General features: G+C 45.6%; 1 protein-coding gene across 1 annotated transcript; it reads left to right on the forward strand.

The window, feature by feature from the left end:
* Window positions 1-4390: 4390 nt before the first annotated feature.
* On the forward strand, window positions 4391-7791 carry LOC120902186 (involucrin-like). Its single transcript, XM_040310733.1, has 2 exons — window positions 4391-4483; window positions 5707-7791. Exons 1-2 carry the CDS (start codon window positions 4475-4477, stop codon window positions 7174-7176), a joined length of 1479 nt encoding a protein of 492 aa, XP_040166667.1. The 5' UTR covers window positions 4391-4474; the 3' UTR covers window positions 7177-7791.
* The last annotated feature ends 5998 nt before the right edge of the window (window positions 7792-13789 follow it).

Consider the following 13789-nt stretch of genomic DNA (forward strand, 5'->3'; position numbering starts at 1 on the left):
GTTTCAGCAAAAGTTCAATTCCAACCAGTTAGCCAACGACCGGGGTTCCCTGTCGGATTACATGCTTCCATCAAGCGATGACATTGATCCGCTTCTGCCTTTCTATCGGCATGCTTAGCTGGAAATTCGCTTCCGAAAGCGATTCATCCGGCCAAGCGGCTTAAGCGTCAGTCCGCTTCTAAGCCTATATCACTCGAAGCAAAACCCTTTCCGCGTGAGCATCCCATACCCACCCGCCACGTGTCTGTGTGTGTGTGAAATGAGTGAAAGATTGAGCAAATGGAGCAAACAACACATATGCAACCTTGTTGATATGTTATCAAGTTACGGGAAGCATTTTTCTTTTCCCACTCTTCACATCCAAAAACCTTTCAAACCTCCCAAAACAGATCCCCGCTTCGTGCAACGATATCATGAGAAACGTGGAGAAGAAAGAAAAATTATTATCCTTAAATTTAAACTGACATCCCTGGCCTGCGAATAGAAAGATGGATTTTGCAGGAAGCGGACGGATGGAAGCAACGGCGAGAAAGGATCTCACGAAATCTTACATATTGACAGTTCCATTCCCCGATACAAATCAGCCCAGTTACGGAAAGGGATACCTAAGCTGAGGGAAGAATTTATTATATACACTCACTTCCATCCTCCGTCGGGTTTCGGCTTCCCTCAAACAACACACAATTCGCACACATCGCAGCTATACACCCGACACGGAGCAACCAATCAATTGGGCATACTAGAACGGTTTGGAAGGTGTATAGGTTACCCCAACGTGGCTAGGCTTTTCGTCAGATGGTTCGGTAAATTTATCTATTCGTTATCCGTCGCTCCATGGTTGATTACATGTGATTAGGGAGGCACATAAATCTGTTGTTTTGATTTTTTTTTCTTCCAGTTCGTGCCTCTCCGAGCATAGGAGCGTGCTTGAACAAACCAGAACAAACTAACCGGAATGAATGGATTTGGTTGGTTGAGTAGCTCGAGATTCGGTGATGCCTTTGGGAGCTAAATGTTGAACCAGGGTGTGGTACAATTGGATCTATCAATGCATCTTGCCAGCTGGGTGGGAGGTTATTTGGGAAGCTTTTCATCGAGATTATTGGATCGAAAGGCATGTTTTCTGAAGGTGCGATTGTAAGGACGTGATAAGCAACGCAATGTATCGGTTTTAGGTTTGAGGTGTTATCAAGATCGGTTCAAGTAAACCTCTCATACACTGTTCTCACATGCTCCGTGTCTTCGTGTTATCAATGCCTGTATCAATTATTTTTCCAATACCTACTTCAGCAGGATAAATCAAAAGCGTCCGCACTGTTGGATGTACTTGCGCGCAGAAACACGTGTCATATTGAAGTATTTTAAATAATGAATCATAAATCATACATTATTTACACCCCAATAGCGTTTCACGACATTGCACCCACCGGCTCCAATAAGCCACATTGATAGCTCTGTATCTCTCTCACTGTGTATGATAACGATGCTCGGTGTGATGGTTTCTTTGATATCGTCCGAGCTCGTCCGAACCACACCAAGACTCCGGGCCTTCCGGACGGTGTGCGGCTTCTAACGGTCCCGCACGACCAACGGAACGCACCGGCCGGTGACGAGATATCACACGAAGCAAGGCCCTTAATGCATCATATCAAAAGTTCCGATACAAACACTGACACACGCGTACGGATCATCCGCACGAAACCCCGTTAATTAAATATTGAAAGCTAACGCTTGTCCAGCGCCAGGAAAGGAGCCCGGCTTCAATGGCTCCACTCGTATGCCGCACTCGACATGATACATGATACCGGCCAGCCGGATCACTGTGGCACAGGAATCGATACAAACGCGCTGATTATTATGTGTACAGTCACATAAAGTAAATCTATGAATGCGTACCGGCAGTGTGTGTGTGTGTACACGGAATGGATTACTTGTGCAATGCAGCCCGGTTTCGATGCAATCGTCAGCTGCTAAGCCCCGTTCTGCCCCCTGGTTTCTGCCACCCGGATTTCGTTGTTTGTTAATTTATGAACGCCCGCTAGTCACACAATTAGAAGACGATACGTACGGTATCATCGCCACTATTCACGCCGACTGATCACTGTGCGATGGGCTTTGGTTCGGTTTCTGCCAGCCGGCGATAAGGAGGATCCACGGCACTGCACTGTCCGGTTGGCATCGGAATGAACTGCACTCAGGTGTCTGTTTCGCTTACTCACCTTTTACAAGGCTCACGTGACCGTGGCACGGCACTACAATGATCAACTTCTATGATTTAATGAAACGTTTCTTCCCCATTCCCTTGCATCACTCACAGTTGGCAGCGGAAATGGGATTTACGAACTCTCCATCCCTCCCCCCTCTCTTCCTTTGGGCTCCTTGAACTGCTTGAACTGTCGGTGGAAGCTGCACGTAGTTTGCACACTGCACGGCCCGCCCCTCCGCCGGGACTTTGGGGTTGGTTTGCAAACATTTTACATTAGCATCAATCTAAATGCCAAATATGACAATGAATATTTATGACAGTAAATAAGACTTCAGGCGGGCAGGTGGGTGCGCGCCCGCGCACATGCATCAAACCCGTACGCCCAAAGCGCAACCTAACCCCATTGAGGCTGATTAAAATGAGCTGCAAAGTTTGCTTGGATGAATTTCGCTTTCCCGAGCGTGGACAAAACGCACTCGTATACACACACACTTGCTGAAGGAAGATTGTTTAGTTGTCGCCGTGTCGTAGCTACACTTTACCGCACCATGGCTTGCCAGGACGGTATCGGTGAGCGTTTATAATGAATTTTAATCTTTCCTGTTGTACGTTGATAGCAAACTCTCTCCTTTTTCTTCGCAATTTGTTATTCCTTGCAAGACAGTCACAGAAAGGGTGTAACCAGTTACATGATAACCAATGTAGTACAACAGTCTTTCACTTTCATGCCCACCTGATGTGATGATTATTCATGTCGGTTAGGCAAAGTAATCATAATGTTACGGCAAAATTCGCCCTAAATGTATGGCGGGATTTAAATGTAGCATAGCTCAACCCTCTGGTCAATCTTTATAATAATATGCGTTTGGGGTGTGCTTGGTTGCACACCTATTAGGTTTATTGCATAACACGCCGTTCGCCGTTGCCCATTGCGCCACATGACCTCTGGGACCGTGTGCAACCGTGCAATCTTTCATTCCGGTCATCAAGTCTTATCGAACAAGGCTGCAGCGGCGAGGCCACAGACCGACCGAGTCGAAGAGGCACCTTGATGATATAGTTGTTTTGATCGGTCACTGTGCTCATAAAGCTTGGCCGGTGGTTTGATTTTCACCCTGCAACAGAGTGTCCGAAAGTCCGGCCCGATCGAAGATTTCGAAAACAGCACAAGTGGATTAATTACTCACACTGCTCCTTGAACCGTGTCGAATTAGGTACCGGAGAGAGGGTGCCTTAAGGCTGAGCGTGTGTGCTGGGTTGGATGTTTTTTGTATGGATCTTGTGAGATAAAGCAAATCGACACACACCAAAAACGGGAGAAACCCCTGTTAAGATCAATACATGAAATGTATCAAATGTATCAACGTACAAACAGAGATGTCAGCTTATTAATTCAGCTACAGCACAAGTTGAAGCTACCAAACACCGACCGAGCGAGAAGTAAAACTAAAAGCGTAGCAAAAGTTTCTCCTGCATTACGAGGGCCCACACATGTATAAAGTTGGGTTGTAAACTTTTCTCTCACCTTTGCTGCATGTACAATATCCACCTGCACACACTGCAAACCCTTCCGTAGCCATCCATGAGACGCCTTCCCAATAATGTAGAGCACTTACGATGCTTTTTTTCTTTTCAGGGATTGAAGCAGCTACACACTGCAAAGCAACAACGAAACAAAAAATTACCAATTCCATCGAAAAGTTGATTATACTTGTAACTTTTATTTGCCGTCATGATACACGGCTGCCTCCTCGGGCTTTTCCGAATTTCCTAACACACCCCCCGTGTACGATATCCGTCAGTGATTTTGCGTCATTAAACGGCCGCAAACGGGAAAGAAACGACGACGACGACGACAAAGACGACTACAATTCGGGTGAACTTCATAACGGCGTTGGGTTGAAATCATTTTCGGTGCTGTTGCAGCATACCACCACCACCACTACCATCCACCGGTGTCCGAATCTTGGAAGATTCACGCATCACTTCCGTGCAACAAGCAGCAGCAACAACAACAACAGCTCGCTGTCGAACTGAGCCGCGACCAAGCGAGAGGGTCGCTGGCCGCTTGGGCGCCTTTTGGGCAGGGGGTCTTGCCCGAATCTTAATTTTCCAACTCAACTCCGCGGTATAAAAGCCACTGGCCGGCGTCTTCGAAAATCAGTTCTTTCTCTGGTCTCGCTATCTCTGGTAGTAGTTTTTTGGTGCGAAGATAAAGTGTACGCAACCATCAGCGCGTTTTGGGTCGAGCATCGACACTGCACCACAATGCGTATGGTACGTGAACGATTTTGTGAAAAATATATAGAGATATAACTACAGTGTGTGTACAGGTTCATATTGAATAGTTTGTGGTGAATCTACCGCAAAGCAGTGAACATCAACTGTGATGAGTTTTGAGGGTGATGCGTGAAAGTGGCTCCAAGCATGCTCGGGCGAGCATTCTACGCTCATCTACTGAACAATACGCAAAGGGAAAAAGGGGGTGCATCTGATAAGATAATTGCAGAACCAGTGAAAACCTAACGGCACTCAACGTCTCTCTGTGTGTGTGTCTTCACTTTCTTTCCTGCCTGACTCGATCGATTCGGACGCTATCGCGATTCGAGAATGATCAAGTGATCGATAGAGAAGCGAAGAAGAGCGAAGAAGAGCAAAAAGTGAAACGCACGCCGTATCTAATACTTGGTTCATACAAAAAAAAGCGCGTCATGTTTTTGCCCCACGCGCAAGCTTGAACTCCCATTCCGCACACACGCCCATAACGCGTGTATAATAATGAACCCCTTTTCGAAAGGGGGCATCGGTGATCGAATGGGCCGTAAAAATCGACTCTCGCTTCATCGAATCTTCCTCCGTGATTGAATGCCGGGCACCAGCGGTGCACCAGCTTCCACCAGTCTCTCTATTTGTTTTGTGCGCAAAACATCACCGCCGAAACATCATCCCGGGGCCGGGTGAAAATTCGATCGAAAGTGGTGCCCCACATTAGTTTGGCTAAGTGGAAACAATTTAAATCGCACTCGGCCGCTCTTACGTTGCAACGTTTTTACGCACACCGAAGCAGCGCGTACAAGGAATTGCTTCCGGAATGTGCATCCAATCGCGGGCATTTGCAATTATGCATTATGAAATGATGTGCATTTCAGCGCGGATCGAGCGCTAATTTGATCGGATGGTTTGAGAGTTTTTGTTTTCGAGTTTTGCGAATTCGTTTTCAACGTGATTATGGAGATTTGTTTCCCCCCGGATCGAATGGTTATGGCATTTTGTGGGGTTTTCAATCCGATGTGAATGGTTTTTCCTGCTCGTCCGATCATGTAACAGCTGCTGCTGGCAACAATTATGACAGTTTATAGATGTTTGAAGAAAAGAAATAGAGATATATGGAAACGATCATCTTATTTCATCACTCTTGCATAAGACCAATCCAAAACAAACAGTCAACAAGATGTCTAAATGGTTCCCTTTCGAATTCCACCTATTCCCTCTCTCTTTAGTTCATTATCCCATGCTGCCTGGCCCTGCTGGTGGCATTGGCCACTGCGGAAAATCCTGCCGAGCAGCAGCAGCATCAGCAGGCCGAACAGAGAAGCGTAGAAGCTGAGTCAAAGGATTCTCAACGTCTAGAGAAACGAGGAGCATCGCTGGACGAATGGAGCCACCTGTCGCACGGATACGCCGAGCAGCACGGCTACCAGCAGTATCAGCCGCAGCAGGCGCACTATCACCAACAGCCGCAGCACCACTACCAGCACCAGCACGTCAAGTACGAGGAACCGATCAAGACGATCACGATCGAGAAGAAGTACCCGGTGCCGTACACCGTGCACAAGCACTTCCCGTACACGGTCGAGAAGAAGGTGCCGTACGAGGTGAAGGTACCGATTCCGAAGCCCTACCTGGTGGAGAAGAAGGTCCCGGTGCACATCAAGGAGTACGTGAAGTACGCTGTCCACGTCCCGGAACCGTACACCGTGTACAAGAAGATCCCGTACGAGGTGAAAGTCCCGGTCGATAAGCCGTACGAGGTGAAGGTGCACGTCCCGAAGCCGTACATCGTGGAGAAGAAGGTGCCGTACGAGGTGAAGGTCCCAGTGCCGGTCCCAGTTACCGTCGAGAAGAAGGTGCCGTACGAGGTGAAGTATGAGGTGGCCGTCCCGAAACCGTACACCGTCTACAAGAAGGTCCCGTATGAGGTGAAGGTCCCGGTTGACAAGCCGTACAAGGTGGACGTCCTGAAGCCGGTCAAGGTGGAGGTTTTGAAGCCGTACCCGGTGGTAGTGGAGAAGAAGGTCCCGTATGAGGTGAAGGTGCCCGTGGACAAGCCTTATGAAGTAGAGGTGCCACGCCCGGTGAAGGTTGCCGTTAAGGTCCCAGTGCCAGTGCCGTACACGGTCGAGAAGAAGTTCCCGTACACGGTGGAGAAGCCGGTGCCGTACGAGGTGAAAGTGCCGATCGATCGCCCAGTGCCCGTCTACAAGGAGGTGAAGTTTGCCGTCCACAAGGAGGTGCCAGTGCCGGTGAAGGAGAAGGTCATTGTGCCGGTGCACGTGAGCGAGAAGAAGCCCGAAGCCGAGTACCACCAGGAACTGATCCAGGAGCAGCAGCACCAGCAGCATCACCATGAGCAGCCGCAGCAGCTCGTGCAGTACGAACAGCAGCATCAGCAACAGGAACAGTACTACCACGATCAGCCACAGGCCCTGGCTTACCACGCGGAACCGCAGCAGGTTGTGTACCATCAGGAGGCGCCAGCCCACACTGCCTACCATCAGGAGATCCAGCACCATCAGCAGCAGCAGCACCAGCAGCACCAGCAGCAGCAGCAGCAGCAGCTGCATCACCAGCAGGAGCAGCAGTACCACCAGTACCAGCAGCACCAGCAGCAGATCTACAACGCTCACCAGCAGCAGCAGTACCAGCAGCAGGAGCAAAACCATCACCAGCAGCACTACGAATCGCACTAAAGGGCGGTGATGCGTGATCCCCCGTGCCAGACCGACAATCCGGACGATGTGATAAACTGTTCGCCTTAATTCTAAGAAGTTCATATACCTTGCCTCGTGACGCTTTGCAGCAAAAAAAAAAAACAAAATCGGTTGTGCCGCGATTGAACGGGTGTCGCTACCTGCTCCGTCCGCAAGATCGAAAGAGTCCTTCGTTTCGCGCGACTCGTGTTTATGTATAACGCTTTACTGTTTAAGATTAGCCCCAGCCAGTGTGTCAGCGAGTCAGCCGGCTTTGCCAAAAGAGAACTGACCCAGACGCAAGCAAGCGCCAAAATTGGGAATGTAGAGTCAATGGAAACAAAAAAATCTTGAAATATTCGGATGCACCAATCGAGCTGCATGGGTCGAGAAATGTCGCAGCCTTAACTGCTCCGGTCAGATGCAGCCACATTGACTAAAGGACTGGGAAGATGTGTGCGTGCATTTGGCTGGAGCCGTTACCGATCGGGGCGAAATGAACGACCACAGGTGGCGCGTTTGGCGATATTTGCATCAAGTTGTTGTTAGTTGTTGTATCGAATGACTGAAAATATTAAAACAGAAAAAAAGATAAATATACAAAAAAGTTATGATCACAAAAATGGAGATTGAGTTATACTTATTGTAAGAAGATGAGAAGTTCATCTAAAAAAATAATAATACGGAATGTGTCCCAATCCGAACCATGCTGAGTTGAATCTTCACACTGGTAGCTATCTTAACCATCATACTTTACTAGCTTACTTACTTATCCGGCGCTACAACCGTGACTCTGTCATAAGATTTGGACAGTGTCTCAGAGGCGTATGTGAGTACCGGTACTATATAGGTGCTATATAGTCTCAGTTTCGTCCGTCGCGACAGGTTCTTTGAGGAGAATTGATTTTTCAGGCTGTAGAATGACCGGTAGACAACCAGCAACGTTGTGGGCAACTCAGCTTCCATTACACTTTACCTACGATAAACAGTGGATGTTAAAATTATGATTACTGATTAATTTCATTTGAATTAACCGCTTCAAGAAGAATTGTAAACTTCAAAGATTAAAAAAATATTTCCGATGTTTTGAGCCATCCGTCCTGGCCTGAGCGACGGTTTCGTTACACATTGCTCTTGAAATACTAAATATCTCAATAATAATAGCTTGTTCCAACTTATGTTTTGGATCACTACTTTATGCTGAAGAGCTGAGAAAGAAAATATGCACGTCAAAGTGTGGATCTATTTGGTGGAACAGTCGTCAACTCGCCAGACTAAACTACATGCCCGTCGTGGGTTCAGGTATAGAACGGTACATGCTTTTTACGCTTGTGTGAAAACTACCGATAAATTTCAGCGGGATAACGTATACAATAGCTAACCTAAATCCGAAAGAGGGATGATCTAGATACGTGAGGAATTGCATGTGACGCACAAGCCATGCTTTGCTGACTTATGCCTTTGATAATGTCCAGTTCTCTCACAATTGTTGACAAGCCAATTGAGTGAGGCTCAATACTTTTCTCAGCTAAAACTAAACGCTCTAAGAAAGTAAACTTTAAATGATCTCTATGATTGGTAGGCCCAACCTGAGAAGGCTCGAGGGTTTGAACACAGCCTCTTTAAACTACTAAACTTTGACAAACGACGCCTCTGAACTGAGAACAACTTGAAGCTGCTCAGACCTATTCAGACCACCAAGACTGTAATGGCCAACAAGAAGGTAAGCGAAGGAAGTTACTGAAATGTGTTTCATCGTGCTTTGCTATCAAAGTTTGGTTAATGTTTTTTCTCCAAAAACATTCAACAAACAATCCCAACAAATCAACTTTTTTCATTCGCCCGAAAACTGGACCAAGCCTCCCGGGGTGGCCGCAACTCGGGAGGCCTCGGCGATAATTTGTATGCACTATACCATCGCAAAATCCTGCTGCTGCTTAATTTCATCCAGTTTTTTGTTTCTTCTTGCCGCCAGCCCCGTACCGCCGCGCTCGTGGAAATCAATGGATGGCCGGATTGCAAATTTAAATGAAGCGTAATCTAATTAGGTGGAAAATTTATAAAACCCCCTTCGGGCCTGGGTCTACCCATCACCCCTGGTCTACCCAGGTCCCAGGTGAGTATGGTTCGATTGGGTTCCCCATAGCGGTGCTGATTCGGCTGATTTCGGAATTCATCATCATCCCGCACGGAGCCTCCGGAAAACATTTGGACGGAACGGGCGGCAGTATCAAAGTGTACAGAGGAACAAACGGGGAAAAAAGAAAGCCGAAAATTAAATGCACCACAGTGCACACGCGGGCGCACGATCGGGTGCATACGGTCGATTCCCTTTGTATCTCTTCCCTTCGGCTTTTCCTCCCTGCAGGCAAAGTCGTGGCAGTCAGGCGTGCCGAGAATTCCGAAAACAGCCTTCCGAGTCCACTCCGGGTCCAAGCCGGGTGGATCACTTTAGCCCCGGATGTTATTGCCGTTCCTCCCTTGGGGCGGAGTGAGGTCAAATGCCGGCCTCCCTTCCCAAGGGGACACGCACACACACACATACATCGAGCTGAAACCTGGGAAAGCTAATTCCCGCCCAGCTCCAAACCGAACTGAACCCGGCTCAATCTAAATAACAAATTTTTCATGCATAAATTTGATTATTTGCAACGCATCATTGATTACGGGCGCTGTCGGTTGTGCTGTGGCGGTGCGCTAATGCAAAACCTTTAGCTACAGCAGTTTGCCCACCGTACTTCCGCCGGTGGGTCATCGGACAGGGTCTGCTCACTGTTCGGGGCCGTAAAAACAGTCGAATTAAACAGCCGACCAGCATCATCACTGTTTGCCACCCAGCTGCAGCCTTCTGCATTCTTGCATTGCCCCGCGAATCCACGACTCCACGGGGCGAAAGTCAACAGCTGCAATAATAATTATGACTATTGCTGGTTTCGCTGTCAGGGATGCTTTTTTATTCCCCTAGCCGAGCGCTATTAAGCCAATTGCCATACCATTGTGCTATTTTGGGTTGCTTTTGCTCGCGCACCTAATCAAGCGCACACGCGCGCAGAAACCAATCATTTCCTCACCCACCCAACTGCTCAACTGCCATACTCGAGCGAACTGGTGTGAAAAAATAGCTGTAATCAAACGGAAGGGAAACATCGACAGCAGCAGTTGCAGTAGCAGAACAAAAACAGGGTGGCGTGGTGGTTTTTCCACCAAAGCACCAAAGCACACATGAACAAATGAAACGTGTCTAAAATGCTGGTGTGTAGTCGCAGCCCAAACCGCTCAAAACAAATACACTGTTCATTTATGCGTACTCGCTAAATAATAATAGTGGAGGACCAAAGTGGAGGAGAGAGCATCAAAAGGGTTTGTAGTTGCAACCTCATTTGAAATTGCCCAACGTTACACAGCTCGCGTATGTATGTGTATTCCCTTTTGGTGCTTCGTAACGCGTAACACGTCACGTGCCACTCACGAAGGTTGAGTAAATAATCAGCCCGGACGAACGCGCTGTGGCCGTTTTTCACCTGATCGTAGCGTTGCGGTGACAAGCAACCAGTCCCCGGCCATAGGTCGACTGGTGGGCAGGACAAGCGTGGGCAGGGCAGGCGAGGGTCTAGTACCATTCCACTTCGGTGCGAGCATTTTAGTATTTTTCATTATTAATGCGATAAAAATTGGAAATATGTTTTCCAATTTCATAATAATTTAATATGCAAATTTCAATTGAATTTTAATGCTACTTTTCAGTCGTAAAATGGGACCCATTGGGCTGCAGCCTGCTTGCGAGTGAGGACGGGATATGGGGCATGGGTGTAGTAGATGTGGGCAAAGCAGGAGAGACATATACAGGAACAAAACACATACTGTGTAAAAAATGCTATGCACAGCTAGTGGGACACCACATTGCATTTCATCGCTGCGTGCTCATTCACAGGGAAATGGGAATTTGAAAAGAAAAAACTGGGTGGTTGGTTTTTAGAGTGAATAATACTTGTATGATCTAGCATTGTCGCAATGTATTGAGTCGAATGAAGCATTCCTACCGTAGTGAACAGTTCGTGCACATTGATTGTTACTTTTTTCATTTCCATCAATTGTTATCTGCTTTAACTACACAGCACGCCAACGAATCATTGCTATGTTTCAATTTGGAAAGAATTTACTTCGTTTGTGATGAACATGGTTCATAATTCTGATTGATAAAGTTCAATCAATACAATTCAACGGGAATTTATAAAAGAGATAATTCTAGATTCTACTTTTTACATGAACTTTAAATTTTAATACAACCGGTATAGGCCGAACACGATTGAAAGTATGTGCTATCGTATGTATGATTGGTTTCTATTGAATGGTAAATATGAACGATGTCTTTCAGATGTAAAAAAAAACTATGATGCATTGTTCAAATTTAAAATTTTCTGAAGCTTCCTAGAAAATGATGATTGTGAAATAAAATATTCAGAGAAACAGACTATGAACCTATACCAGCTCTGGGAGTGAAAAACTGATCATGAACCCATAACGGCTCTGGAACTGATTCCTCCATACCATAACGCTGAAGGAACAGATCATAAACCGTTTTCAGTGCCAGTTGTTTTTTTTACTGATTCCGTTTCCATATTGGTCCTGGAACTAGTCCCGAACACAATCCTTGTACAAATTCCGATTACATACCGATCCTGTAACATTAAACAATCCCAATACAGACGTTAAACTTATGGAAAACGTAATTCAGTTCTCGAGCAGGTCATTTCAGACCATATTAAAACGAGAACTAGTACCAAATGCGGGCCAAAAATAGATCTCAAACTCTGTTCTATAACTAACACATTATCGATAGTTCCAAATTGGTTCTGGAACAGATTCTGAACACGTACAAGGCCTGGACATAATCTTAAATCGATTCCAGTTCTGGAATTCATCCATATTCCACATCAACAATTGTATCCTGTCCTACTTTTAGGCGAGAACTCCTTACTACAAATTGTACAACGATTGTACAAACTTGGGAAAAGAGAAAACCATTTCACAAATTTCGATTTGCCAAGAACATCCTAGAATCCAAAGCAAGCAAAATTTGTAAGCATTCTAATTTTCCAGAAATGAATGATTTTCTAGAATGTAATTAGATGCACAGAAATATAATTCTTTTCATTCGTTGAAATAATTACAACACCAGACCGCTAATACCATCTTTTATATGGCTTCACATGAGTGTTTTGTGCAGAAGTTCAGATAGCATTGTAAACTTTCTAGCATTTTTTAGCCATAGTCATATGAATTCTAAAGTGGCATAGTTTAAACGGGACCCATCTCGGACAATGATAACACTTCACTAACCTTGCTCAACTGACATACCAGAAATATCATGGGTGATACAGCTGAGATCCCTGTTAATCGTTCGCTTCCATTTGTTGGCGAATTGAAACGAACGTTCCACAATTAATAGTTCGAATCGTGTATTACGAGAGTAAGCAATACTTTCTAATACATATGAAAATAAAAAATATTCCCTACGGAATAGATGATGGTTGGCTTCGAGCCAGTTTCATGTCAAAAATGCAAAAACTAATTAAAAACTTAGAATGGAAAAACCAGAGAGCAATAAAACAAAAAAATATGATTCATTTAGATAGATTGCTCCTTTTAATCGTCCTTCTTTCCTAACACTTCCTAAAACCAGTTTAAGTGTGTTCTGAATCCAGATCATCCTATGCTTTTCGCTAAAACATTATTCTGTGTTATGGTGGTTAGTAAAAACCACTCATCTTTATATCCAGGCTCCTCAAAAAATCGGAGGTCTTTAAAACATGGCTTCCGGTGGTAACATTTAGCAACTTAAAAACAATGGAAACTCTTTTTCATCTGCCAGAATTAAAGCTTCGCTTTTAAACGCACAGCAACGCTCGAAGCCGCTCACACTCACAAACTGTCTCTTTCGGTCATTTTTCACGTCCCATTCACTTCCTTCCAAACAAAACGAATAGCTTTCAAAAGCATTGCGAGGCAATGTGGGCAGCATAGCCAGCAAGAAAAAAATAACATCACTCATGCACTAATTGAAACAATAAAACGTTAAAAGCGATTCGCAATGAAAAATATGCACTTTGCACTGGTAAAGCTTTCATTAAAGACTAAGTGCATTTAAAGACACTGACGTTTGGGAAGCAATTTTACCCTATTAATTCTGACAGGCACGTTCTACGGCAAGTGATAACTTTATGGAACATTGATTTAATGGCTTCAAAAACGGAGCACAAAGGGTGAATTGATTCAGCGCACTCCAAACACTTTATTTGGTATGAAAATAAATCAACTTATAGTGAGGTTGGGTTTATAAATATTTATTCTTGGGGACATGTAGCGTTTAACACTGACAAACTCGTGTTTATCCAGCTGCTGATGGTATGGTTGAATGGAAACTCGAAGTAGCTCATAAGACCACACTAAACCCATCCACCCGAGAGCAGTGTCTTATAAATTCTAACCCAAGATCATCATGACCTGCCCTCTTGGAGGGATAGAACGCCTTCCAATTTGGCGAGAAAGCGTAACACAGCAAAGAACGGGACCATCATAATAAGCCCTTTTCTTACGTGTGCCGCCCGGCAGT

The sequence above is a fragment of the Anopheles arabiensis genome, chromosome 3 (assembly GCF_016920715.1).
Source record: "Anopheles arabiensis isolate DONGOLA chromosome 3, AaraD3, whole genome shotgun sequence".
Taxonomy (NCBI): Eukaryota; Metazoa; Arthropoda; class Insecta; order Diptera; family Culicidae; genus Anopheles; species Anopheles arabiensis.